The sequence below is a fragment of the Leptinotarsa decemlineata genome, unplaced genomic scaffold (assembly GCF_025532065.1).
Source record: "Leptinotarsa decemlineata unplaced genomic scaffold, Ldec_3_MD MMD2_tig00026328_RagTag_RagTag, whole genome shotgun sequence".
NCBI lineage: Eukaryota > Metazoa > Arthropoda > Insecta > Coleoptera > Chrysomelidae > Leptinotarsa > Leptinotarsa decemlineata.
The window spans coordinates 27,513,199-27,540,023 of record NW_027412688.1 but is presented as its reverse complement, the minus strand read 5'-3'; the positions used below and the strand labels follow the sequence as shown (position 1 = coordinate 27,540,023).

Below are 26,825 nucleotides of genomic sequence, written 5' to 3'. Positions count from 1 at the left end.
TAAAAATGACCTAGTAAATATCACGAAGAACAAAAACATATCAAAATTTGGTTTGTCAGCTTTTGTAGTTTTATTGGATACTTTCAAAAATACTTATTATCTAATATATTTTATATTTATACTTTATATTAAAACAACGATAAAAATAAAATAAAAACAACAATAAAAATTAATTGGAAAAACCTGCAGCACCACATCATCTGAAGATATTGATCTAACAATGTTCTCTCTCTTATAAAACAAAATGTAGGGTGTCTCCAGAGGCTCCAATAAATTCAATGCATCGCCAGAACACTTCGTGACACGACTATCTTCAAACTTAAACCAGTCCGTTTCTTCTTTGACCAAGGCGTAATAATGACCAAATTCAACGCCAGAACCACAGTGAACAATGAGTTCATAAATATTATAATAGTGGTCTGCTAGGTTGAAATGTTCATCTATTTCGAACCTTCCAAAAAGTTTCTTGCTTCTGTTAGAGGTTGACTCTTGTTTGAAAATCATCAGTGTTATTATTAGATTGACTGGTGCCTCAGATATACTTGTTTCCTTATAACAGTCAGTTAGTTTGGCGTATGTTTGACAATACAGTCGATCATCACCTGTTAAAAATTCCATTTTCAGATGATTTAACAATAAGCTCTGCACAGACTGGTTATTAGTCATATTAGGGGTAAGCTAGATGAAGTTCCAGATATTCACATAAGTTTTCGGTACTTCTTGAACATTTACCACAAAGTTAACAAGTGAGGATTCTTCCAGCAAAATATTTACAAACACTAGACGAGATGGGCTATACGGAATCATTCAGTCCAGAGCGGTCAGGAGTATTGATTTGCTCACGGAGAGTATTCAACAAGGACCCCAAGAATTCGGAACAATCCTCTTGTTGTCCTAACGAGTATCTAGTGGACTTCAACGACTCCAGGAAATCGGTTGGAGGGAAAGATGATACCTTGTTACGAAACTGCAGCTGTATGAACAGGTGTTTGAGTTTGATGAATAAGTAGGAAACGTTCCCGTTCTCATTCATCATTAAAACTTCGTTCTTGAAATTCTTCGTCATGAACAACACTTGTAAAATGCTATTCATGTAGCAAGTGTTTCCTAAATTATCCAATCCAATTTTCTTCTCTCGATTTTCAGGACAACTATCTACTGATTCGTAAGGAAGAACATGTTTCACATAATCTCCATTTCTCAAGCTGCGATCGATCCTTCCAAGTGAAGAAGGGTTTCGTAGAGGGATCGATTCGGCTCTTGCTTCATGAAGCTCTTCCACTGAAAGGGAACCAGTTCTACGAGGACTGCAACTCATATTTGGGGGGCAAGAATGTGGATCAATCACTTGTGAATTAACCTTGATAGGAGACTGATGAATATCCACATATCTCGGCTTGTTTCGGCTGAAATTAGGGCAATGCATGATCTCATCAAAATTATGTGAAGAAGGAATAGTTCCAAGTACTGAAGCAGCAATGCCACGTTGAATAGCAACACTAATTCTTTCTATCAAAAAAGAGGTAGAACGGTGATCTTTCGTTGCTTGGCCTATTCTCCTTCCGAGTTCATGAACGAATAACAGAGACTCCGGGCCAAAAACACCAAAAGTTTCAATCGCTACTGGATGAAACAGATAGTTGTTTCCAAGATTTTGGTATTTTTTTCTTTTCAATTTCTCTCCAGACAATGCTGCAGTTCCAGCAGACTTGGAACTTTCAGCTAGATGGGAAGCCGTGACCGTGTCAACGCAAGTGAAGTCCCATACCACAGTATTAGACTAATTTATTTCTCAATTGTTTTACTTGCTGGCATTTCTTCATGGATGGTAATCCTTATTCAAGATTTGTTGTGAAGGATAAATAATAATTTACCTTTTAACCTGCTATTTATGTCACAGAAATAGCACGTTATAGATGAATATATTTACATTTTTTACAGTTTTTGATAATTTTCATTATGTGTTTGCCCATCAATTCTGTTTTATAAAAAGCAGCTGAATGTTTTCTAAAAAATTCAATGTGTCTTCAAAATCTACATTTCTTGAACACATTACTTAACACTGAATAGAAAACTATGGGATGTAAAAATATGTACCGGGAATATGAAAATATGGAATTCTGCAAAATTACTTTGTTTCAGTTCATGTGTTTTATGTCAAGGGCCGGAGACAGATACCTTGTATGCTTCTGGAGGGCCATAAATACGTCAAGCACAGGAGCTCCCAGCATGCAACTTATTGGAAATGCCACTTGTACGATTCTGGAGCCTGTAAAGCCAGATGTACAGCTCATGTTGATCAAACCATAAGAATTTCAGGAAAACATAGTCATTCACAAATAAAATCTGTCTATTGTCCCAACATTATCAGTGAAGAACTATATACAGTTGTCGAAAATCAGAGAAATTATATGTAAATTTGAGTTTGCATTTTATATTTTTTTTATTATTATTATTTGTTCACAAAATTGTAAGAAAATACCAGATTCAATAAATTAGAGTGATTATGTGTTCTAAACCATAACCCTACTAAAAGCGAATAATAATAATAATAATAAGTTTATTGCCAATCAAAATAACAAGATAATAACAAAAAACAAAATACAAGAGAGAGAAAAATAAAAACACTTTATATTTGATTGCGAATTTGCATTCGCATCTGCTCCTCCATCAATGCCGAAAATGTATAAAAATAAATAAATTGGGGCTTGAAGAGAAGAAAAGAAGAAAGAAAGAAAAAAAAAAAGAAAAGAAAAAGTAATATAAAGATATAGATATATGAATAGCTAAAACATTTTTCAGGATTATCGCCGCGGACCTGATTATTCTGAATGCTGAACGGATGCTGTTTAAACTTACTTTTAAAAACAGTTTCTGGCATATTAAAACAATTGTTTTCCCATTTATGGTGATAATATAGGAATATATGATATTATAGGGAAAAAAACGTTTGAATATTTCCTTTTTATGTACAGGAATGTTTAGCACTGTCTTTTTCCGCAAATTCAGGTTATGGATATCTGTTCTAAAAGACAAATGTTTATATATGTTTATATATAAGTTGCATGAAAACGTCTACGATTAAACATATTCAACCACTTCAAATCTGCTAATCTGCTTTTATCAACGTAGTCGAGTTTTTTGTGAAACTCCATTAAAGTTTTCACAAAGTTTTAATTCAAGCTTTATACTGTAGCGTTTTGCCGAGTCAAATTTTATGCGGTATATTTGTTTTGATGAATTATTGCTAAGGTGATGATAGTGAATTGAAATATTTTTGGAATCGTATGTCAGAGTGAAACCACACATCCAATTTTTTACTATTCAATCTGAATTTTGAATAGGTCTCATCTAAATCTTTCCAGCATATTCAAACGTTTTTGCCTCTTAACTGACATCAAGTGGATTCATCTGAAAAACGTTTCTATGCGATGAGTATATCTCATAACAGTTATAGGTTCTCATTATATTTTCCACTCTTAGTTTCTATCTTTATTGAGAATCAGAGTACAATAAATGAATTCAAAACTCCAAAATTGGAACTCTATATCACTCCGAAATAAAAAAAGCACTCATGAATATATTGTAGATGAGCGTCACTTGATACCAAGAAGTACACACATACGGATTGAGCATTCTGTTGATAGCGGCACGATAAAACCAATAAAAATTAATAGCCACCCATGTATGCGTGTTTTACAATGGGTCATACCATACTAATGGGAGTATTCAACTTCAAATCCACAAATTAATTACTAATTTAGTAACTTTGCCAATAATTAAGGCAAATAACCAACTAAATTGTGTTTTTGAATCTGTTTTTCATTTTTAAGATAAGGTTTTTTATCATTTGTATTTTTCGGAAAATAAGCCTTATTTATTCAAATATTTGGTAATGAGAAATACAGGTGCAATAACTTCACAGGTGGACCAACCTTGGGAGCTACTTTCCAGACTACTAGAAGGGGCAGAAAATGTATCTTCTTCAAGAACTATCAGTTCAACTTGAACCAAATGTTGAATAAACGGTACTTTTGGATATGTTCCAAGTACTACCAGACGAAATGTAAAGCGAGATGCGTGACAAACTGTGAAGGTCAGGTTTACAGATATAATACATGCCACAATCATCCGCCAGACCCGGAGAAGATTATAACTTATTGTCAACCAAATTTGTATCTTTAGATAAATATAAATGTTCTCACAACAAGTTTCACTGATAAAGTAAGGTTTTGGCTTTCTACTTCTTCATCTTTCTACAAAAAATATGAGGGAATCTGCCAAAGAAAACAAGAAAGCAATCAACTTCGAAAAATTAACTATATACAAAGATGTGTAGATCTTGAGAAAAGTAACTTTCAGACACAAACTAGAAGAAAAATCCCTCTCGAAAAAGCTACTTTCATATGAACATTGAGTTACACGAAATAAAAATATTTTCGAAACAACTGAATTATCCAAAAAAAAAACACTATTCTGTATTCAGTTTGTATTCTGAACGTTCGTTATGGAATTGAATCAGATATCATTCACAGGATTCCTACACAGTATAGTCAAAAAAAAACCGAAATTTAACTGTTCAAAAACTTACATGGAACACTGTCATCTTCACTGGTGGACATCCGATGTTTCGGAATAAGACACTAACTAGCCTTATTGCCTCTTCAGCACCAATTTGGATAACATTATAACATGGACAACATTCCTACTCACGAGTTAATGTGACTAATAAGTTGAATAAGTTGGCTCATTTGATTGAATCCCAGCCACAGGAATCTCATTTCAATTGAATGGCGTATATTTTTAGGGGAGAATAATTTTTGTAAAAAGATGGAGAAGTAGACAGCCGAACCCTTTTTTCCCAAAAATCATTACCTCCTAAGTTGAACTGACACCACTGGTTTCAGTTCTACTTAAACTGAAGCCATAACCATTTCGTCACATTTCATAGAAGTGTTGGAAAAAAATTGTAATTATCCTCGTGTTATTCCATATTGTTTATTGAATAAGCAAATGAAAGATTCGAATTCATTTTTCAGAATACGAAAGAGCAATAAAAAATTAATCTTTTCCACTACTGTTAAGTCGCGACTGATAATCTAATAAATACAAATACGAGTGAAAAGCGGATATTTGTAGATGACATTGGTTTAAGGGAATAAAAGGTTTTTGATTTTCACTCATCCATCCGTAAATAAACCATGTGCGAAAATTCCAAAGAAAGGAAGAAAGAAAATATCTACAATGAAAACTTTTTATAAAAATATGTGGTGAATATACAGAAATTTTGGTGTTATTCATTATCAAGTCCAATAATGTGTAAATCATCTCAGAATACCTGATACGCCAAGTACTCGAATTGACTCACAAAGGACATTCAAGGGAGACGGTCATGAAGAGATGGTTAAGAGCCCAAGTATTGTAACCACTGATCGACCTACAGATAGATCAGATTTCGAAGCATTGTCTAAACTTGCAGTTTTCCAACCTGTAAGGGCACCAATAATGAGAAGACATAAATTTCTTAATTGTCCATTCCATTCTATATGACAGAAAATGAAGTCTTTAATCACCAGCCACGCACTACGTAAGTCAGAATGGACAGTTTACGAACTACAATTCGTCTGCCAACAACAAATCTGTTCCAATCATAATTCAGGCACCTTATCAGCCCCAAGTCAGTGTGGTATGTAACACCGAACTGGTTGGCGAAATGCTCGTTGAAAAGAAAGTTGCAATTCTAGTGTTTGAGTAGAAAATATTGATATGTTACTGGATCTTCCAAAACTTTTTTTTAGAAAATGTACCAGGTAAAGTTTCCTCGCTATACAGGGTGTTCCTCAAACACATGCTAATATTTAAGGAGGTAATTCTTAGACCCATTTTAAGAAAAAAACTTCCTATGGACGTATGTCCTAAACGCCTTAACTTTTGAGATACAGGGTGACAAAGTTTTCAAAAATAATCAGTTTTTTAATAATAACTGAGATAATTTTGTAGACATCTTTGGCATATTTGGTACATATGTTCCATGCCTCAAGGCGCTTCCTCAATTTCAGGAGTTCTTACTACACGAGGTCTACCTTCCGGAGTCCCTTTCTTGAAACTACCAGTTTCCCCAAGTCGACGATAAATATTTGAAAAGGTTCCGCTATCTGGTAAGGCACGATTAGGATATCTTTCCTGATAAATGCGCCTGGCTTCTGTTGCATTACTATCGGCAAGGCCATATACGTAATGCATTTGCGCCATTTCCGCATTCGTATAATTTACCATATTTACTGATATTCAGAAAAACAGCGGACTACCAAAATAACTTCAATAACACTTCAAAATCAATCAAAACGCGCTGTGACAGTTTTTAACACCAACACCTTACTTTGAACCAACATCAATATTAGCTACTGACGTTTGTACATACAGAGAATTCGTTTTTTATTGCTATGGTGGGTACGCTGTTTTTTCTGCTTTTATTCTTTAAAAGAAATCATATATCGACAAACTCCATATTTCCAAGAGGTGCAGTAAATAAATTCTGCTACACGTCTTTTATTCCAGGATAACTAAATTTATGTTTTCAAAAATTATTAAGCGGTGCTGCGTTATGGCATAATTTTAATTGAGAACAGTGCATCTGACAACGAACAAATACCTTTCAGATCCTCAATTATTTTGCAACAAATCTGATCTCTTAGTTTGCTTTCAGTCGATGCACGATACCGCATCAGATTTTTAAGGAATTTATCCTTAAGTAAAGCGATTTTTAATTTTTTGAGCGAAAACCATGCGTCGGACAAAGAAAACCCAGTGAATCAAATGTGCTCAAAAATGTATGGAGATTTTAAAAATAATTTTTAATTCAAGATAAAGCAGTGGCGTAGTATTTCGTCATATTTCATAGAAATGTTGGAAAAAAATTGTAATTATCCTCGTGTTATTCCATATTGTTTATTGAATAAGCAAATGAAAGATTCGAATTCATTTTTCAGAATACGAAAGAGCAATAAAAAATTAATCTTTTCCACTACTGTTGAATCGCGACTGATAATCTAATAAATACAAATACGAGTGAAAAGCGGATATTTGTAGATGCCATTGGTTTAAGGGAATAAAAGGTTTTTGATTTTCACTCATCCATCCCTAAATAAAACATGTGCGAAAATTCCAAAGAAAAGAAGAAAGAAAATATCTACAATGAAAACTTTTTATAAAAATATGTGGTGAATATACAGAAATTTTGGTGTTATTCATTATCAAGTCCAATAATGTGTAAATCATCTCAGAATACCTGATACGCCAAGTACTCGAATTGACTCACAAAGGACATTCAAGGGAGACGGTCATGAAGAGATGGTTAAGAGCCCAAGTATTGTAACCACTGATCGACCTACAGATAGATCAGATTTCGAAGCATTGTCTAAACTTGCAGTTTTCCAACCTGTAAGGGCACCAATAATGAGAAGACATAAATTCCTTAATTGTCCATTCCATTCTATATGACAGAAAATGAAGTCTTTAATCACCAGCTACGCAGTACGTAAGTCAAAATGGACAGTTTACGAACTACAATTCGTCTGCCAACAACAAATCTGTTCCAATCATAATTCAGGCACCTTATCAGCCCCAAGTCAGTGTGGTATGTAACACCGAACTGGTTGGCGAAATGCTCGTTGAAAAGAAAGTTGCAATTCTAGTGTTTGAGTAGAAAATATTGATATGTTACTGGATCTTCCAAAACTTTTTTTTAGAAAATGTACCAGGTAAAGTTTCCTCGCTATACAGGGTGTTCCTCAAACACATGCTAATATTTAAGGAGGTAATTCTTAGACCCATTTTAAGAAAAAAACTTCCTATGAACGTATGTCCTAAACGCCTTAACTTTTGAGATACAGGGTGACAAAGTTTTCAAAAATAATCAGTTTTTTAATAATAACTGAGATAATTTTGTAGACATCTTTGGCATATTTGGTACATATGTTCCATGCCTCAAGGCGCTTCCTCAATTTCAGGAGTTCTTACTACACGAGGTCTACCTTCCGGAGTCCCTTTCTTGAAACTACCAGTTTCCCCAAGTCGACGATAAATATTTGAAAAGGTTCGGCTATCTGGTAAGGCACGATTAGGATATCTTTCCTGATAAATGCGCCTGGCTTCTGTTGCATTACCATCGGCAAGGCCATATACGTAATGCATTTGCGCCATTTCCGCATTCGTATAATTTACCATATTTACTGATATTCAGAAAAACAGCGGACTACCAAAATAACTTCAATAACACTTGAAAATCAATCAAAACGCGCTGTGACAGTTTTCAACACCAACACCTTACATTAAAACAACATCAATATTAGCTACTGACGTTTGTACATACAGAGAATTCGTTTTTTATTGCTATGGTGGGTACGCTGTTTTTTCTGCTTTCATTCTTTAAAAGAAATCATATATCGACAAACTCCATATTTCCAAGAGGTGCAGTAAATAAATTCTGCTACACGTCTTTTATTCCAGGATAACTAAATTTATGTTTTCAAAAATTATTAAGCGGTGCTGCCTTATGACATAATTTTAATTGAGAACAGTGCATCTGACAACGAACAAATACCTTTCAGATCCTCAATTATTTTGCAACAAATCTGATCTCTTAGTTTGCTTTCAGTCGATGCACGATACCGCATCAGATTTTTAAGGAATTTATTCTTAAGTAAAGCGATTTTTAATTTTTTGAGCGAAAACCATGCGTCGGACAAAGAAAATCCAGCGAATCAAATGTGCTCAAAAATGTATGGAGATTTTAAAAATAATTTTTAATTCAAGATAAAGCAGTGGCGTAGTATTTTTTTCGCCAAAAATATACATTTCAAAACTCGTACGTACGCCACTGGCAGAGGAAATTAAGAAAATTGTACATCAGAAAATGCGCCTTGAGGCATGGAACATATGTACCAAATATGCCAAAGATGTCTACAAAATTATCTCAGTTATTATTAAAAAACTGATTATTTTTGAAAACTTTGCCACCCTGTATCTCAAAAGTTAAGGCGTTTAGGACATACGTCCATAGGACGTTTTTTCCTTAAAATGGGTCAAAGAATTACCTCCATAAATATTAGCATGTGTTTAAGGAACACCCTGTATATCCACTTCACTCAATTTTAGGAAATCTTAGAAGTTGGGACAACTTTTTAACGAAAAGAAATATTTTTGCAATCTGGCAGTTGTTGACGAAAAAATGGAATGATGGTCAACATTATTTCGAAATCAGTCGGTTGCAAAAATATGTCGTGTATTGAATGAAATATTTTGAAATGACATATTCAAAAATATGCAATAGTCTCAAGTACTTTCATCGTGATTAAAAAAAATTGTTTGAAAGTTTATTTTTGATAGAATTAGCCTATACTCGATGAAAATCATGATAACGTATTTGATTGAAACTTTATTGTGAAATTTTTCTTAAATAGATTACAAAAACAATATGTTCATGCAACAGCTACTTCATGCGAACTGTTTGAAGAAGCAAAAATCTTTCAATACATTGTGAGTTTATATGTTGGATAATTATTCTACTTTTTTATCGGTAAACCAGGAATCTTGAATAAAATTATCAAGAATAAGTACATACAGTTTAGAATTTTTTCCAAAATCCACTTCATCAACTGGAATTAAAATTAGAGAATTGACGTAGAAGGAAATTATTCAACTTCAACATTATTCATAAAATTTTTTCATAAAAAATGGAACTGGAGGCCAAATATTTTATTTTTTGTAAAATTTCTAAGGTGAGTAGGTATTCTATTATTTATTCATATCCTCCTTTTCACAAATCCAATTATGAGAATATGTTGTTGCTTTACATACAAGACCCTTATCGCAATCATCTATTCGAGATATCCATATCCCGCGGCATTCGTCTCCTTCCCCTGAAAATAATTAAAATATGATACATAGACTTCTAATTTGATGATACAAAAATTACGGTCTCTCGACGCGAGTCGAGAGACCTGAAATGTTGAACGTCAAGTCAAAACTCGGCTTAATGTTGAGATTGATATTTATTTTGGCACAGCAAATACATTTGATAACATTGGTTCATCTAATACCTCAGTTCTGCCACAGAGAAACTGTAATACGAAAAATGTTACACATCTTCAGCTTGATCAGACGATGCTTCCAGTGATGATTACTATATTGTAGATAAATTAAATGAAGACTCCATTTGTGATACACAGGATGATCACTTTGAATTTTCAAGAAAAGGAAATATCAGAAAAATGTTCATTAAAGAATCTCAAACAAAACAATAGCGGTGAATACCAAGGAAAGTGGAAATGATATAAAAAAAGCCTTTGATGAAGTTGTTGATGGAGATGTTGATAGAAATTATGACAACTTTGGAATTGATACAGGTTTTGACAAAATCATTTTTAGAACAATGTGATAACTCAAAAACGCAGAACAAATATTGAAGAGTAAGTTTTAAAAACTACTGGGCATTAGATGATCTTTCTTGCCAAAGAGACTTCATAGCTTTATACATTAGGCATATATAGTCAAATTACTAGTAATAAAAAGAGGGAAGCAAGAGAAAACCAAACCATGATTGTTTATATAGTTTATATAGTATGACAAAATACCATCAGAGAAAAAACAGAAGTTTAAAGAAATTAGAATTTTCCCTCAACATTGCTCAGATGGTCCTTTGAAGAAATTCCACAAAGAACGACTTACTGAAGAAATTGTACAAACATATTCTTAACAAACATGTTATTTCTAGTTTCTGAACCCAATTTTTCAACTCACTATAAAAAAGCTTCATCTTGGTGGTTGTAGTTTTTACACAAAAAATTGCAAGACAAAGAAAGTACTTGAAATAAGTCGAAACACCAGGTTGTAATTCTATCAATCTGTTGTTTCTTTTATATTTTGTTATCAACACATTCCGAAAATTATCTTATTTACATAGTTATTAGAGTAAAAATGGCAACTCAGAATATTCAAAAGAATAATATAAAAATAATGAAAACAAATTTGCTTGTTTATTCAACATTTAGTGCGTATTTCGAATAAACTTCAAACCCTAATCGTAAATAATTTTTCAAGAAGTAAATAGATTTTAATGAATTGATGGATGTTGCCATACTTATACAATATTGTATAAGTTTGAAAATCTCCTTATAGGACGAAACTGCAGTTATGTTAGTTACAAATAAAAGTGTTAAGAAACATAGAAAGTTTCGAATCTCTTTTCTTCATCAAATAGATTTTCAATTCGCTCTGTGTTGTGTTACTTTTCTTTTGAATGAGCGATATGTGGTACTTAACTATCGTCACACAATTCCACGAACTCCATTAATATGTGATTATGTTTACCTAAAACTTTCTTCTGGCATTTTTCACAGCACCCACAAACATCTAAAACCAAATTTTCATCTTCTCCGCAATACACTTTGGGACACACCAACTCATTACACGGTTGACAAGATGTTGCTTCGGTGGAAAAAGCAAAAAGTGAGAGCAAAGTCAAATACATAAGTTGCATAACTATTCTTGTTGAACTATGAGCCTTGGGTTGCATTGTAACTCTCTTATTATTGATTTATTTATAGTTGAATGGGATGTTCTTATCGGCAATTGCTGTTTTATGTAATCATAAATACAGATGCAATTTTCAAGTTGGCAAAGAACGTCTTGAAAATGGTATATTACTGTACTTTCATTAGAGTGTTTCAAAAGTTTTTTTCGTTTTCATGAATTTACTTTAAATTGTAATATCTCAGGGAATTACTCATTCAATTCAATCGCAATAAGCGGCATTTGAATCATTGCACTTTTGCCAACGTAACACAAGTCGATAAATTTCGTCTGCATAAAAATTGTATACTCGGGATTCGATGATGTCGATGAAGACCGTTTATGCCTGGTCCTGATTGGCGAAAGTTCTACCGGTGTGAAAGTGCTTGGAAAAATTGTAGTCGGTTGGCAAGAGGTCTGGGGAGTATGGTGGGTGCCGGCTGCTGCTGACGCAATTTTCGGTAAATTTCGTCGTTTTCCTCGCCATAGTTAGGATTAGGTTAGGTCCGAAGTGAGTGGGTCTACTCGACCCTCCACCTATTCACACTCGACCAAATAAACCCAGCTTCTTAAGAAGCTGATTAGTTTGTATGGTGAGTAGTCTTTCAGGTCAGAGGCACAAATAATGTGCTCTACTGTTTCTTCATTTTCCAAACAGAGGCGACACACACTGTCCTCCGATAGTCCGAGTCTCGGCATATAATGATTCAAATGACAGTAACCTATAAAAATGCCTGTTAGACATCGTAGTTCATCCCTATTGTAGTGCAACAACTGTTTGGTATCAAGCTTCGAAGGGTGAATAAACGCCTTGGAGTGAGCCATTGATCTTCTTGCCATCAAGGTGTTCAATGTTTGTTTGGCAAAGCCTAAAGCGATGCCAATGACAGGTTCTGGTCCGATGTAACTGCTTGCAGCATTCTTCTTTGCAGCCAACAGCTTCCAACGCCGCTTGACTGTCCGAGAATATTTTTATTGACTTGTGTATGAGGTTGGATTCTTCCAATCTCTCTGCACACACTATAGTAACCTGCTGCGATGATTTGGCACGGTTACAGAAAGTTGTAGTGAATCACACCAGCCTCTGACCATCATATAGTAACCATGGTCTTTTCTGGTGGGTTTTTGCCTTTGGGAAGTGTCTGACGGGTGGCTCATTGGTGTCCAACCACTATCCTGAACGTCTTCTGTTGTAGTAGAGGATCAACTTTTTTTCACACGTGACGATCCGGTCCAAAAAAGGATCGTTTTTGTTACGCAAAAAGCAAAAAAAAGACATATTTTGAAACGTGACAATTTCTGTCGATTGTTCAAATCGTGAGTCACCCACTTTTCGAGATCCTTGATCTTTTCAATACGTTTCGAACCACCAAAAACCGCATTGGAGCTAAAATCCACTTCTTTCGCCAATCCACGCATAAATATTTATTGAGATATGGAGATACAAAAACACATGTGGCATGTAAACCTACTATTTCAGTGAAAACCGTATCCAGCTGAGACATTTGAACTTCAGAACTTTGTCAACATTTCTAAACTCACAAGCACCGAATTGATATACAAGATGCCATCTTGAAAACATATCATTTTCGGAATGTTGTCCTTGATTTTCTGAATAGTAATAAAGTCTACTATCGAAGAAGTCTCGAAAAAATATTTCAAAAAACCTCTGCCTCAAGTTCTCCAGAACGTGTTTTATAAAAAATCGATTCAAAATGCCCTCAGAAGAAATCTGGAGGTGATAAGTTTTGGTGATCGTGATGGCCATTCTATTGATGTTCTTCGACCACTCCATCTGTAAAAAAATCTATCATTCAGCCACTGTCTAGAAAGTAGTGTGATGAAGCTCCACCTTATTGAAAGTGAATAAGATTGTCTTGCAAAATTGTGTTACCAGCCGCATCAATTTGATTTTCCAAACTATCTTATTTGCTATTGGGGAGTCTATTATTTCTTCAAGCAGACTCAAGTAGAGCTCATCAGTTATATTTTTTTCGATGAATAAAGGCCCACTAATAGTATTCCCAAGAATATCAGCCCAATCATTTGCTTTCTCTGGATACTGTCTATGAACTTTCTTGAAAAGTTACCGTTTTTCACTGCTCCAGTAGCAGTTTGTTTGTTAACAAACCATTGGAAAAAACAAACACTTATCAGTAAAGCAAACATTGTGCCAAATATTTTGGTTAAAATCTTTCATTGTTCCACTAAATTCAATTTTTGGGTCCAAATCGTCGTCATTGAAAAATGTTCATTTTATACGGGTGAAATTTATTCAACTTCAGTGCTTTCCTTACTGTTTTGTGAAATATTCTTAACTTAGCGTGTCACAATGTGAGACGATGTACTCAAAACTTCTACTTTGTCCAAAACACGGAGGTTATTAACTTTTTCTTAGCAGCGGAACCAGTTTCACTCAACTAGCAATTAATTCAACCAGGAATCGCCCAGGAAATGATAAATGGAGAGTAATGTAACAAATAACCTAAGAATGCTTCACCTGGACCCTTTTTTACGGTATGTGGATTTTATTCAACACGTGAAATGTGACAACTTAGGTAGAAGGGCCAAATTAGTGATTGACGTTTATTTCTTCATTTTTTAACACAGTTTTATTGATTTCAATTCATTGAAATAATATCAAAGTGTTTTTGGTACTCAAACTTGTTCACTGTTTTTACCAGATTTTTCGTGAAATGCCAACAAGAAAGGTTGAATATGTGGTATTTTTGAAAATACAGCTGAACGACCTTCAGAATTAGGCATCACTGACCTACCATTTGTATTCAAGATTTTAGGGGTTGTTTTTGATCCCACTAGACGGTAGATGTAATTTAATTGAAAACTAGCCTACAACACGTCCCTCTTAAAAATTAGTATGACATTGATTGATTGTTTTTTTTTTCTTTCTTTGGAAGATTGACACATTTTTTTTGTACGACGATGGAGAAGTAGAAAGTCAAAATCTTTCTTGTCCAAGTTTGACGTATTTTTATATTTTCTATAGGGGCTCAAATATGGAAGGGTGATATATTTTCAAATTATCAAACTGTATACTATTATTCTCAACGCACAGAAAAGAAAATACAATCATTAAAGTTTGAAGAATATGATCCCACGATTCAAATAATTTATGTTGGAATTTCATTTTTCAGTTATTCAGTTATCGAAAAAATAAGTGACTACCATAGTTTGAAATATTTATCAGACAACACATTGTAGGTTTCACATTGCGACTCTGTAACTGATTAAATTTCAATAAGAGTTTGAATCTCTCGGAAAAAAAATGTATCACTATTTTTCCAGGGTGGTCAGGAATGAGAGAAATGCCACCAGTAACAGTTGAATATCTGTTTCCATTTTTCAATTGAAAATATATTCCGTGGGATATGAAGTTATAAATTGTATTTTCAGCAGTTTACACATCAACGAAAAACTGTTATAGTACGTTTGCTGTACCTACCTAAATTAATTTGCTGATATATATTGAAGATTATATCACAATGGATTTTGAAAACACTGATTCTAAGGTAAAGAGATTTCAAAATATATTTCCAAAACAATGTCATTTTCAATTCAATTCTAAATGGAGATATGTAAGGCTCTCACAAACCTTGTAAAACGTCTTCTTTTCATTTGACAATAATCCCCTATAATTCTAGTTCCGATTTTAATTTTAACATTGGTGTGATGAAAATATTAAAACAATTCGAACAGAACAGCCTTTCTCAAGGCGTAGAATGATCACAAATTTCATTTCTTTTATGAGCATTCATACTTTCAAGATCTACCATAAAATAAAAACTAAATAGGAAGAACATTATTTTCGATATCCAGATAGTAAATTTCTTTCTGTAACGACATCTATGGCTCAAAAGTAGAGTCCAAACCTAGACCACGAAGTTTTCTAATATGCCTATTTGAATACAATGCAACAATTATTTTTATCATTTTTTATTAGCATATTTTCTGGGAAAGAGAATAATGTCTAATTTCTTATGAGTCGTAATAGTTGAAAAGTGATACCTACAAATATAACATCAAAAGACTTCTGTAATGTATTAAAACAATTTATTACCTATTGAAAATTATCTGTCTACGCCTATGTTGAATTCATTACTTTTTTGTCGATCTTATAATAGTATAGTATAATGTAGGGGTGGAATCACAATCAGTGTTTCATTGTCCCTTTTGAACACTATAATTTCAAACTGACAGATTTGAGAAAAAAATACAATGTTTCAAGTGATTTCCTCAGGATCCAAGAATTTGAGTCAAAAATAAGTTGTTCATAATTTCATATACTTATTGGATGAGTTTTACATTGTTTAGCAGATGAACAACACCGATTCTGGCTCACCGGAAATGGGGCTAATCTATCAGCATCATCGAAATCGACGCAGGATGGAACGAGTATCGTAGCGATTTAAGCGTGGAACTCCGCCCCTCGGTCCCCTTGGTACTCCACCTAACCTATCGGCCCCCTTGGTACTCCACCTAACCTATCAGCTCCCTTAGTACTCCACATCACCGCTCAGGCCCTCTTGCGATTCTGCCTCACCCCTCGGCACCCTTGTCACGTTCCAGTCACGTGATTTTAATTGAAAAAAGTGTATAGTTGAAAGATTCGAACCTGGATCGTCCGCGCGGTCTACATTGGCCTTAGCCTCTACACCAACGTAAGATATTGAAGGTAACTGCGAATGTTGGGTATTTACAGCGTTAGTTTTGTCGGGATCGAAATTGACTCATTCATTATACTTGACAGCATTTTTTTTTTGATTTCCGTAGACTGTAATCTTCATTATCATATTGAAGATAGGAAAATATACTTAGATTTGGGAAATAATTAATATTTCATGTAAAGATGTGTATGTGTGTGTAAGAGCGAGAGACGCGTGTGACGTAATCGATACATAGAGAGGTGGAGATGGTATCGAGATTTACCGGTTGCTGGCGCAAGCAGGTGTTGTCGGTTGTACAATAAATCGTTGTTTATGGGGCAATGTCGCGTTGCCGGTTTGAAAATGAAAGGTTAGGAATACGACTGTGTACGGTATGTCTCAAAATACATTATTTAATGGAAAAAACATAACATCGAGTAGTAAAGGGTCTAGGAGAAAGGGTTATTTCTTATGGAGGTTCATTCTGGCAATTTTGGATCCTGCGACCAATCAGAGCGCTCCAAATTGTCACGTGACCCAGACGCATCGTCGCGAGTACACCACCCTGGCGCCACCTATGAGTCACTAGCTGAACTATCTATTGGAAGGCGTAGGACGGTACATCTGACAGATGTACCGTCTTCTACAATACGGATCGGTAAATGCATCTGTCAAATGTACCGTCCTACGCCTTCCAATAGATAGTTCAGCTAGTGACTCATAGGTATCGCCAGGGTGGTGTACTCGCAACGATGCCTCTGGGTCACGTGACAATTTGGAGCGCTATGATTGGTCGCAGGATCCAAAATTGCAAGAATGAACCTCCATAAGAAATAACATGGTGTTTTGATTTGGAACTCTCCTAGACCCTTCACTATTCGATGCTATATTTTTTTCCTTTAAATAATGTATTTTGAGACATACCGTACACAGTCGTATTCCTAACCTTTCATTTTCAAACCGGCAACGCGACATTGCCCCATAAACAACGATTTATTGTACAACCGGCAACACCTGCTTGCGCCAGCAACCGGTAAATCTCGATACCATCTCCATCTCTCTTTGTATCGATTACGTCACACGCGTCTCTCGCTCTTACACACACATACACATCTTTACATGAAATATTAATTATTTCCCAAATCTAAGTATATTTTCCTATCTTCAATATGATAATGAAGATTACAGTCTACGGAAATAAAAAAAAATGCTATCAAGTATAATGAATGAGTCAATTTCGGTCCCGACAAAACTAACGCTGTAAATACCCAACATTCGCAGTTACCTTCAATATCTTACGTTGGTGTAGAGGCTAAGGACAATGTCTACCGCGCGGACGATCCAGGTTCGAATCTCTTAACTATAATAGCTATTTGTATAACAAGGGAGGAAAGTGTTACTTTTCCTCCCGAGAATGAAGTTTACTGCCCGACGCGTAGCGGAGGGCAGTAATCATTCAAGGGAGGAAAATTCACTTTACCCCCATGTTATACATATGATTTTTCCGCCACCCTCAAATTTTTAAATAATTTATTTATGAAACTACCAAAAAATAATTTATTTATGAAACTTACAAACAAAATTTATTAAAGAACTAAAATTGAGAAGTAGGTACAGTATAACTCATAGGAACGGTATTTTCATACTTGCATCCTACATATTTTTAATTTCTGCTAGAGTAATTATTTATAGTGATGTTAAACGTGCAGTTTTGAGCAGTGGTTATTTGAATACCACTAGAACTGAGAGCTGGATCCAACGCAGTTTTCGTGATATTTTCACTAACTATATTATTATACAGCTGGTATCCCTCGGAAATACTCGTACTTGGCTGATTACAATCTGTTTCATTAACTTTAGTGACTCCCATAATTAGGTTCGAAATTTTTTGCTTTTTTGTAAGAGATTGCTGCACATATCCTTCAGCGATATTTGTAGACTTCCAACCTCCGTGTTGCTTTAAAGTAAGAATGTCTCCTCCAGAATTTGCAAGTAAACTTGCCGAGGTTCTTCTGAAACTATGCCCGGTATAATTTATGGCATTAGGCAGTTTTAAAAATTCTGCAATTTTTGTAGGAATTTTAGCTACAGTATTTTTCCACACCATTTGGTTGATACATTTTCCTGCTCTATAGCAGACAAATAAACGTGTCTGATCTATTTTAGGGCGTAACGATATATATTTTCTATAAATATCAATATAATTAGGGCCATTCCCCAGTGAAGCATTGATTACAAACGTTCTCTGAATATTTGTTTTAGAATTTGGTATATTTACTATTAATATTGAACCTTTCTTCAATATCTGTAGTGGCCATTTTAAGGAGCTCGTCACACCTGCATGCTCCTGAAATTCCGAAAATGAGGAGAACCTACAAAACAAAGAAAAATAATTTAAAAAAAGAAAAAAAATGTCGACGCTGGAATTCGAACCAAAAACTACAAGGTCGTCATGAATAATGAGCGGTGCACCAACTCACTGCGCTACTGAGCCTAATAAACTACTTCTGCGGAATCATAAACATAGCATAAAGCTTTAGCTCTATTATAATATTTAACTTTTATTTTTTAAATATATTTACTTCTCGAAAATATCTTACCTTCATTAATGAATAATTATTATCGGGGGCTTCTAATAAAAATTTATTTAGTTCCTCTCTTGAGAAGGTTTTTGCCTTATTAGGTTTATATCCTTGGTTTTGCCTTTTCAAGAAAGCAATTAATTTTTGGTATTTAATATCCATATTTTCTTTCATTTGAAGCATGGTACGTAGCATCGAATACTTGGACCACAATGTAGAGGCTTTTAGTGTATTTGCTAATATCGAAAAATATCCCAACATAACATTTTCTGAGTAAATACGAATATGCTTTTCTTCGGTCCATCGCTTGAAATGTAAATATTGTTTTTCGTATTCATCTTTAGATTTTTGGGGCAATAAAGATTGTACCGTTACATTAACTTGTTCCAAAATATCCGGTGGTGTATTATTTATATCTTCAAAATCGCTTCAATCACTCATTTTTAAAATATTCTTAATGTTTTACAGATATACCTATTATGTATGGTGAATCACACTTTGAAACTGACAAACGACCATAGCATGCTATAAAATTTGTCATAAATTCGAAAACCGGATGGATCTATGAATCTAACAAATTATCAATGAAAAAATCGTTAAATTAAAATACCAACTAATTTATACCATATTACAAAATACAGGTTGTTCTATAAATAAACGGTAAACTTTATATTTATATAATAGAATATAGTAATAGTACGACTTTGCTCCCTACAATGAGGCCAGGAAATGTATACTTTGGATAGAGGTAGGCGGAAATTTTTTTTTAATTAAAATCATGTGACTGGAACGTGAGTCGCAAGAGGGCCTGAGCGGTGATGTGGAGTACTAAGGGAGCTGATAGGTTAGGTGGAGTACCAAGGGGGCCGAGGGGCGGAGTTCCACGCTTAAATCGCTACGATACTCGTTCCATCCTGTGTCGATTTCGATGACGCTGATAGGTTAGCCCCACTCCCGGTGAGCCAGAATCGGTGTTGTTCATTTACTTTGTTTTCTCGGCAAACTAGCAAAAACTTTCAAAATCACCAGGACATTGTTCTCACATGAGAGAACAATTCACAATTAGGAAAAAAATCTCATACGAAAAACTGTAGATATATTTTATTTGATAAGCAAATCGTTATTCAATTATATTTTATTTTTTGACAAGTCCCATAAGAATATCCACTACATTCAAGACCCTTATCACAAGCATTTGGTCGATTTACCCATGGTCCTCGGCAATTGTCCCCTTCTCCTGAAATCAATAACAGATACATGTTTCTCGGTGAATGTTACAAGTTCGAACTTGCATTTTCCAAAATTGTAGAATTGTCTAAATAAGATACTATGTGAATGCGACAAATAAACAAAAGACCTTTGAAAATACATATTGACGAGCATAAGAAAAACATATAGATGGCGAAGAAAAACCAGCAAATTGGGAATAGCGGAGCATGTTTGGATACATCAACATAACATCAAGTGCTCCGAAGCTAATATCATGATCACGAAGAAAAAACAAATTTGATTGGAAGAATATAGACAAAACTTCATTGTCGAATAGGGCAGTTGTGTAAAAGTTGAGTGAGAACCATTTCTCAAAAAATAATCTTTTGCCATAGGCGCCTGACATTTGGAAGAGAAAGGTTTGAAACTCAATATTTTAGAATGCTTAGAAATCAATAGATTTACGAATTCGTAGAATTGACTGAATAACCAAATAGAATAGAATTTTTACCCCATATTAAATCTGTTTTCTAATGTGAAAGTTGGTAATTGGTTCCTTTGTTTATATATATATCACTTAATGTTTAACCCATTCACTAATTTATTTTCATTTCTGGTTACAATAGTTTGTTCTCTTTTGTAATTGGCGGTTGCTTCTTCATTTTCGACACTGTTGCTATTCATCAGTCCGATTATTTTTAGTATTTCAAATAAATTCAAGATTTCATTCATTTGATTTGTTCTTCCATAGATTTCTAATGTGTTAACATCTTTTTAGACAATGGAACAATGATTAGATGCAATTTTATCAATATAAGGCGTATTTTTCACCTAATTTCATTTCATTCATCTTTGTATCACTTATATTCCTTGTTTATTTGAACTTTTGTAATACGTTTATATAACGTATATAATATACTTTTCAAGTAACTAATTTTGACATTGTCGCTCACCCTGTACCAATTGGAAGCAACTTGTTATACATTTATGGAATCAATTGAGAATGGTTACTCCCAGATTTTGAAAAAATCATATAGCCAATTTGAAAAAATCGTGATGATGTATTATGCTCCAAGCGAGGCCACCCTGTTTATTTATTATCATTTCAAAAACAGTTGATAAAATAAAAATTGACCCATCCCAGATATTTTCAATAATATTATTTTTGTGTATTATGTTGATTATTGATAAATTGTTCGACTTTTGATTAAAGTGAACATAAATTTTACAAAATATGAAAGCATACAACCACATTTGCTCTTTTTCTGTTTACATTTTCTATCGTTATGCTATACTTTTCACTATCGATCAGTATATCTGTTTAAAAATTTGTTTAAAATCTGTTTTTCCCGTTGAATCAGCTGTCGCCCCCATACGAACGACAACTCTCAGAAGATGAGAAACTTTTGCGAGCTAAGGACTAACGAGGTCTCACCTTTTAACGTGTGATTCGTAACACGGTAACACTCACAAAATAAAACCTTATTTTTAACACTTATATCATAAATAACTATTTTGTACAACTGTCATTAAAAGTGACATTTTTAATCGTTGTCAAAAGTATTAAAAGATTATGTTCACAAAGCAGCAAGTTAAAAATATTTTTAACATGTTAAAAGTGAGTATTTTTAACATGATTTTTTCGACCAAATAGCAATAAAAAAAAATAATAATTCAATTTTCAAGGAAGTATTATTATGAACAATAGATATAGGTACAATTAAATTCTGTTAAAAGTGTTTTATATACATTAAACACCAGCAATAACTTTGAATTTTTTATAGAAATATCAAATTCATCTATTTTATTATGAAAAAACACAGTGGTACAAAAAACTTTGCATATTTCAATCTTATTACCTTAGTACCTAACAAATTGTGTGAATATTAAAATATTCAATGCAACAGAGTTGAATTTGAATAATATTTATATTTGATTCATGTTTACCTAAAACTTTCTTCTGGCATTCTTGACAACATCCACAAATATCTGTAATCAAAACTTCATCTTCTGCGCAGTAACGTTTGGTACATTGCAGCATACCACATGGGAAACAGTAAGGTTTCGCTTTGATGGAAAAAACAAAAATTGAAAGCAAAATCAAATACTTGAGTTTCATAGCTATTGTTGTTGAAGTATGAGCCTTGGATTTTATTCTTCTTGTTATCGGCAGCTGCAGTAATAAATAAAATATATCAATGCGATTTATATAAACATAAATATAGGCAAGGCACCAGATAACGTTTTAAAAGTTATATACCGGGTGGCCTATCAAAAACGTATCGCAAGACATACAAAGCGGGAAAGAACTTGACCGGAAAAGCCACGTCAAGTTTTTTCTGAAGGGGACAACTTTTGAAGCAAGAAGTATATCAATCGGAACGCGGAGCTCTTCATTCAACGGCATCCTGACAAACATCCTTCTGTGGGAAAAATCTTGGCAAATTGGTTATCAAATTTCCCGAAATATAAAAAAAAAATCGCGAGAAGGAGGCTCCGTTCAAACTAAGAAGAGGTTGCTTGAAAATCCATTACTGAATGAACATACTTAAGGAGATTGCAGTGTAGGGGCATTGCAATGGATTGACGTCAAGTAGTAGGTAGCTTTGAAGTTTGTCTGGCCAGGTGTAAGAACCGTTGAAACTGCCCAGTTACTGGAGGCTACATGTAGTTACCCGAATAACAAATATGTGGCATGTACAAAGCTCAGCTTTCACACGTACCTACACACATAAATGTCATTAACTGGAAAAAATGGTTCCGACTCAAATAGTTAGTAAACCTACCAGAGTCACGCTCACATCAATTACACTCATTGATTGTATTATAGTATCGGATTCCAAAAATATTGGGGTTGTTTCAGTATCAAAAATCTCACATCAAAAAATGGCATGTGTTGAAATCAATGTCAGCTTTAGGAATCATATGTTAAAAGGTAAGATTTTCATAGATTTGAGTAGGATTTCTTTGATTCTGATAATTCGTCCATGTTATGTAAATAATAACTAAGATCCTGTTTTCCACATCTAGAATAAATTATTTGTTGTGGCGAAGAAGGCTCTTTCCCAAAAATATGGAAAACCGCACTTGTAGTTCCCATCTTCAAAAGTGGTTATAAGTTATTGTATGAAAACTTTCGCCCTATATCGAAACTCTGCTTGATTTCCAAACTTTTCGAATCAATCATTTGTGACTATATATGTATACTTTGATGTTGGATCCTCAATCAATAATGAACAGCATGGATATGTAAAATATCGCTCGATTGAAACCAATTCAATTATTTATACTGAATATCTCTTAAAGAGCATGGATAAAAGCTACCAGGTTGATGCCATCTATACAAACAGCAACTAAAGAAAACATCTGAAGTCAAGGACTTAGGATTATTATATGACTTTAAGCTATTATTTGACTCGCATATTAACTATATTGCAAAAAAAGCCAACAAAGCTCTTGGATTTCTGATCAGGACTTGTCACGACTTCCGTAATACTAACTCTGTTCGTACACTTTACATGGATCATGTATATAGCTAGCTCAGTTCTGCTTCAGTTATTTGGAACCCCCTGTATATCTCATATATTGAAAGACTTGAATCTATACAAAGCAAATTCGTCACTCATATCAATATATCAATTCTTTAATAATCTCAAAGATCCATAACAAATTAAAATACAACTCAATCTGATATCTTTAGCGGATAGACGCCAAATAGCTGATATTAAGTTCCTAAAAAAAATAATAAATAATTGTTGGACAGCAGTTCTATATTGAACCAACTTTTGACAAATGTGCCTCTGTATAATACCAGAGGATTTTATTCATTCCAAACAAATCAAAGTAAAACTAATTACTATTTGAATTCTCCCCTAAGTAGGTGTTGTAAATCCTATAACTCTATATCCAAATGAATAGAAATTGACATCTTTTCTAATTCCCTCGCAACCTTCACCACGTCTCTCAAACGTTCATACAATCATCAGTTTCATATCTAACTATTGTAATTTGAACTGCACTGCACTGTTCATAACACGATATTGCATATAATTTATAACAATCAAATCATTTATTGTTATTTTCACCTCATCATTGGTGAAAACTCTTTTTGGGTTTGTCCCGTTTTGTATTCCACTGAGAATATATAAATAAAAGAATAAATAAACATAAATGTTTCACTCACTTCCTCAAAATATAAATGTCCTGGGAAAATGGCTTCATTATATCTAATAACGTGGTTTAGATTATTGAGCTTGATAACCCCTGTACGTTTTGATTAGCTTCCGCGCGAGTGGTCCCAATATATAACTCTCTCACTACAATTCATTGATCATTTCCTGCCCTTGCTTCCTAGACCCCCGCAATGTCAAGCAATTCCCGCTTTCTACAGAGTTATTTCACTATCTTCCAACAATATTTCTCTCAGTTGATCACTCAAACGCCAATGGTGAGCATAATGCAAACCGATGAATCTTTCAAATCACCGAATGCTCAACTTTCTGCCTTGTTTTTCAAATCTAATATGAACCGTTATGAACTTTTTCCTTCCATGTTTTACACACATCCTTTGGGTAATGTGAAATTATTGGTCAACAATATTATCAATAGTTCTAAATATTTTTTCATAAAATCGTCAGGATAATTCAAATAATTATTTAAATTCAATAATAATAATATTATAATAATAATAGAATTTCTTCATCAATCAAAGGTTAAACAAGGCATTATACACACACACACACACACATGCATAACACTTATCAGACTAGGCAACAAAGAAGAGAAGGTAATCTACAAATGAATTGTTAAGATAGTATCTATAAGTATAGTCGCAAAACAAACCAGAAAAATTTTACATACAATAGTCAGTCTCACAATTATGAGATATCACGAATTATGAAATTCTTCAACATTATAAAATACTTTTTCAAGAAGAAAATTTTTCAACTTATTTTTGAATAGACTGTCATTCAGATTCACATCTATCAAATCTCTTATTTTATTGAAACACCTGATACCAATATGCTTTGGTGAATTTTCACAGACTGATAACCTTGAATAGGGTTGTCAAAGTTTTTCTTTATTCCTAGTATTATACATATTATGAGTGTCTTCATTCCTCATTAGTTCATTTTGGTTACGTTTTATGTACCTACATAATCAGTTCAAGAATATATAAACATGGAAGGGTTAGTATTTGGAGATTCTTGAATAAAGATTTACATGTTGTGGTTTGATGAGCATGATGAGCCTTTTCAAAATGACAAGACCCCTAGAAGATCACGCCATATTGTAGAGTGGACTGTACCATTCCAAAATATAATAGTCTCAAGATGTCTGCTGATACAGTATCTCGCAGATTTTTTATTATATAGCATGTAGTGCTTAGTTTCGAACATACAGTATTTATGTGTGCTTCCCATGTTAGCTTACTATCCAAAGTAACACCTATGAACTTGATGGTTTTCATAGATTGTATAGATTCACCAGATAAGGTTAAGTATAGGTCATAATTTGGATTCATGTTTTTTGGCAAGAACCGGACATAATTCAGGCTGAGGCCATTCTTAAGGCTATACCTTTCTATTTCATTAGATGCCTTGTTACTTAATTTTGTTAATTGATCAATGTTATTGTGTGACATCAGAATATTAGTGCCATCGGCATATAATATCATTTGATTTGCGAATTTACAGGTGTCTTCAATTTCACTCAGAAAAGCTACAAACAATAGTGGTCCCAGGATTGAACCCTGTGGAACCCCTGAATTTATTACTCTTGACTCTGACTGATTATGAATAACACACTACAACCTTGGATGATTCTTCCAATGTTGAAAACATTCCTACTTGTCTATGCTCAACACCAAAAAGCATATTTAGAGAATTCTTAAAAATATTGAAATTACAGTTTTATAGTTTAATTGAAAAACCGATGTAGAGGATTTACGACCTGCCATATCCACTTATTTGAGTTAGATGTCACATCGGTAGCAAAAAAAACAGTTTCATTGGATATAACACAGTATAAGAGAATATTTGTTTTAGCAGTGATCCACTCTTCCACCGTTGGCATTGTTTAAAATGCCGTCTAGTATAAATAAATCCAAGTTACACAAAAACTTGTAAGAAAGATCCAAAACGATCACTAGAACACAAAGTGTACAGAAGTTAGTTGATGAAATGTCGCATGAGATACAAGAAGACATTTGACGAACTCTATATTAAGAATTTAAGAATGGTAAACAGCGTCTATTAACATATTTTCCAAGGAAAGTTTAGCCCTTTTTTTATCAACTTGCTATGCCGGCACTTCTATGAATAGGATAGGTGTTTTTAGGGTATTGTTAAGAAACATAATTCTTTCTATCCTGCTGTATATGGAGAGAAGAGTTTTTCTCACTTATGCTGAGAAGGGGTAGAGGTAAGTTGAAAATGACTAAAATTATACTTCTGTAGTATTTGAATGATCCCAATGCTTGGATTTCTTTTCAAGAGAAAAAACTGGATGCGTTAGGAATCACACGTTAAAAAGTAAGACCTCGTTAGTCCTTAACGTAAAAACAGATTTTTTTTTAACAATCAAAAAATCAATGTATTTGAAGTGCACCAAAGGCCTATCAATACATAAGTTTCCCCAAGGGATACATTTGATATTTTCTCCAATAGACATTTTTGGACACGAATCAAATGTTTTTGTAGATATTCTTAAACATGAGTGAGTACACAGAAGACAATCTAGAACCTGTTCGTCATAACCTTACTGCACTGTCAAATCACAATGGGACTACTTAGAGTGG

The 26,825-nt window shown here is 33.8% G+C and overlaps 1 protein-coding gene and 2 long non-coding RNA genes across 4 annotated transcripts in view; 1 reads left to right on the top strand and 2 right to left on the bottom strand.

Annotated features, from left to right (window-relative positions):
• The window catches only part of LOC111504582 (uncharacterized), a 377,607-nt gene extending 373,396 nt beyond the window's left edge, over positions 1-4,211 (top strand). Inside the window, exon 4 of one of the 2 annotated variants that reach the window (XM_023159208.2) lies at positions 3,926-4,211. In XM_023159208.2, coding sequence (XP_023014976.1) covers positions 3,926-4,185 — 260 coding nt within the window. In that variant the 3' untranslated portion in view covers positions 4,186-4,211. Of the gene's footprint in view, positions 1-2,142; positions 2,433-3,925 lie in introns of those variants that run through there. The other variant, XM_023159186.2, reaches the window with a different exon arrangement.
• A 5,212-nt stretch (positions 4,212-9,423) lies between these two features.
• LOC111504588 (uncharacterized) lies at positions 9,424-12,103 on the bottom strand. Its single transcript, XR_002722024.2, has 2 exons — positions 11,371-12,103; positions 9,424-9,920 (listed from the first exon to the last, which is right to left on the bottom strand). It is a non-coding gene; the product is annotated as an uncharacterized lncRNA (long non-coding RNA).
• Positions 12,104-19,903: 7,800 nt separating this feature from the next.
• LOC111504587 (uncharacterized) lies at positions 19,904-22,237 on the bottom strand. The gene is made up of 2 exons (XR_002722023.2): positions 21,974-22,237; positions 19,904-20,054 (listed from the first exon to the last, which is right to left on the bottom strand). It is a non-coding gene; the product is annotated as an uncharacterized lncRNA (long non-coding RNA).
• Positions 22,238-26,825: the final 4,588 nt, after the last annotated feature.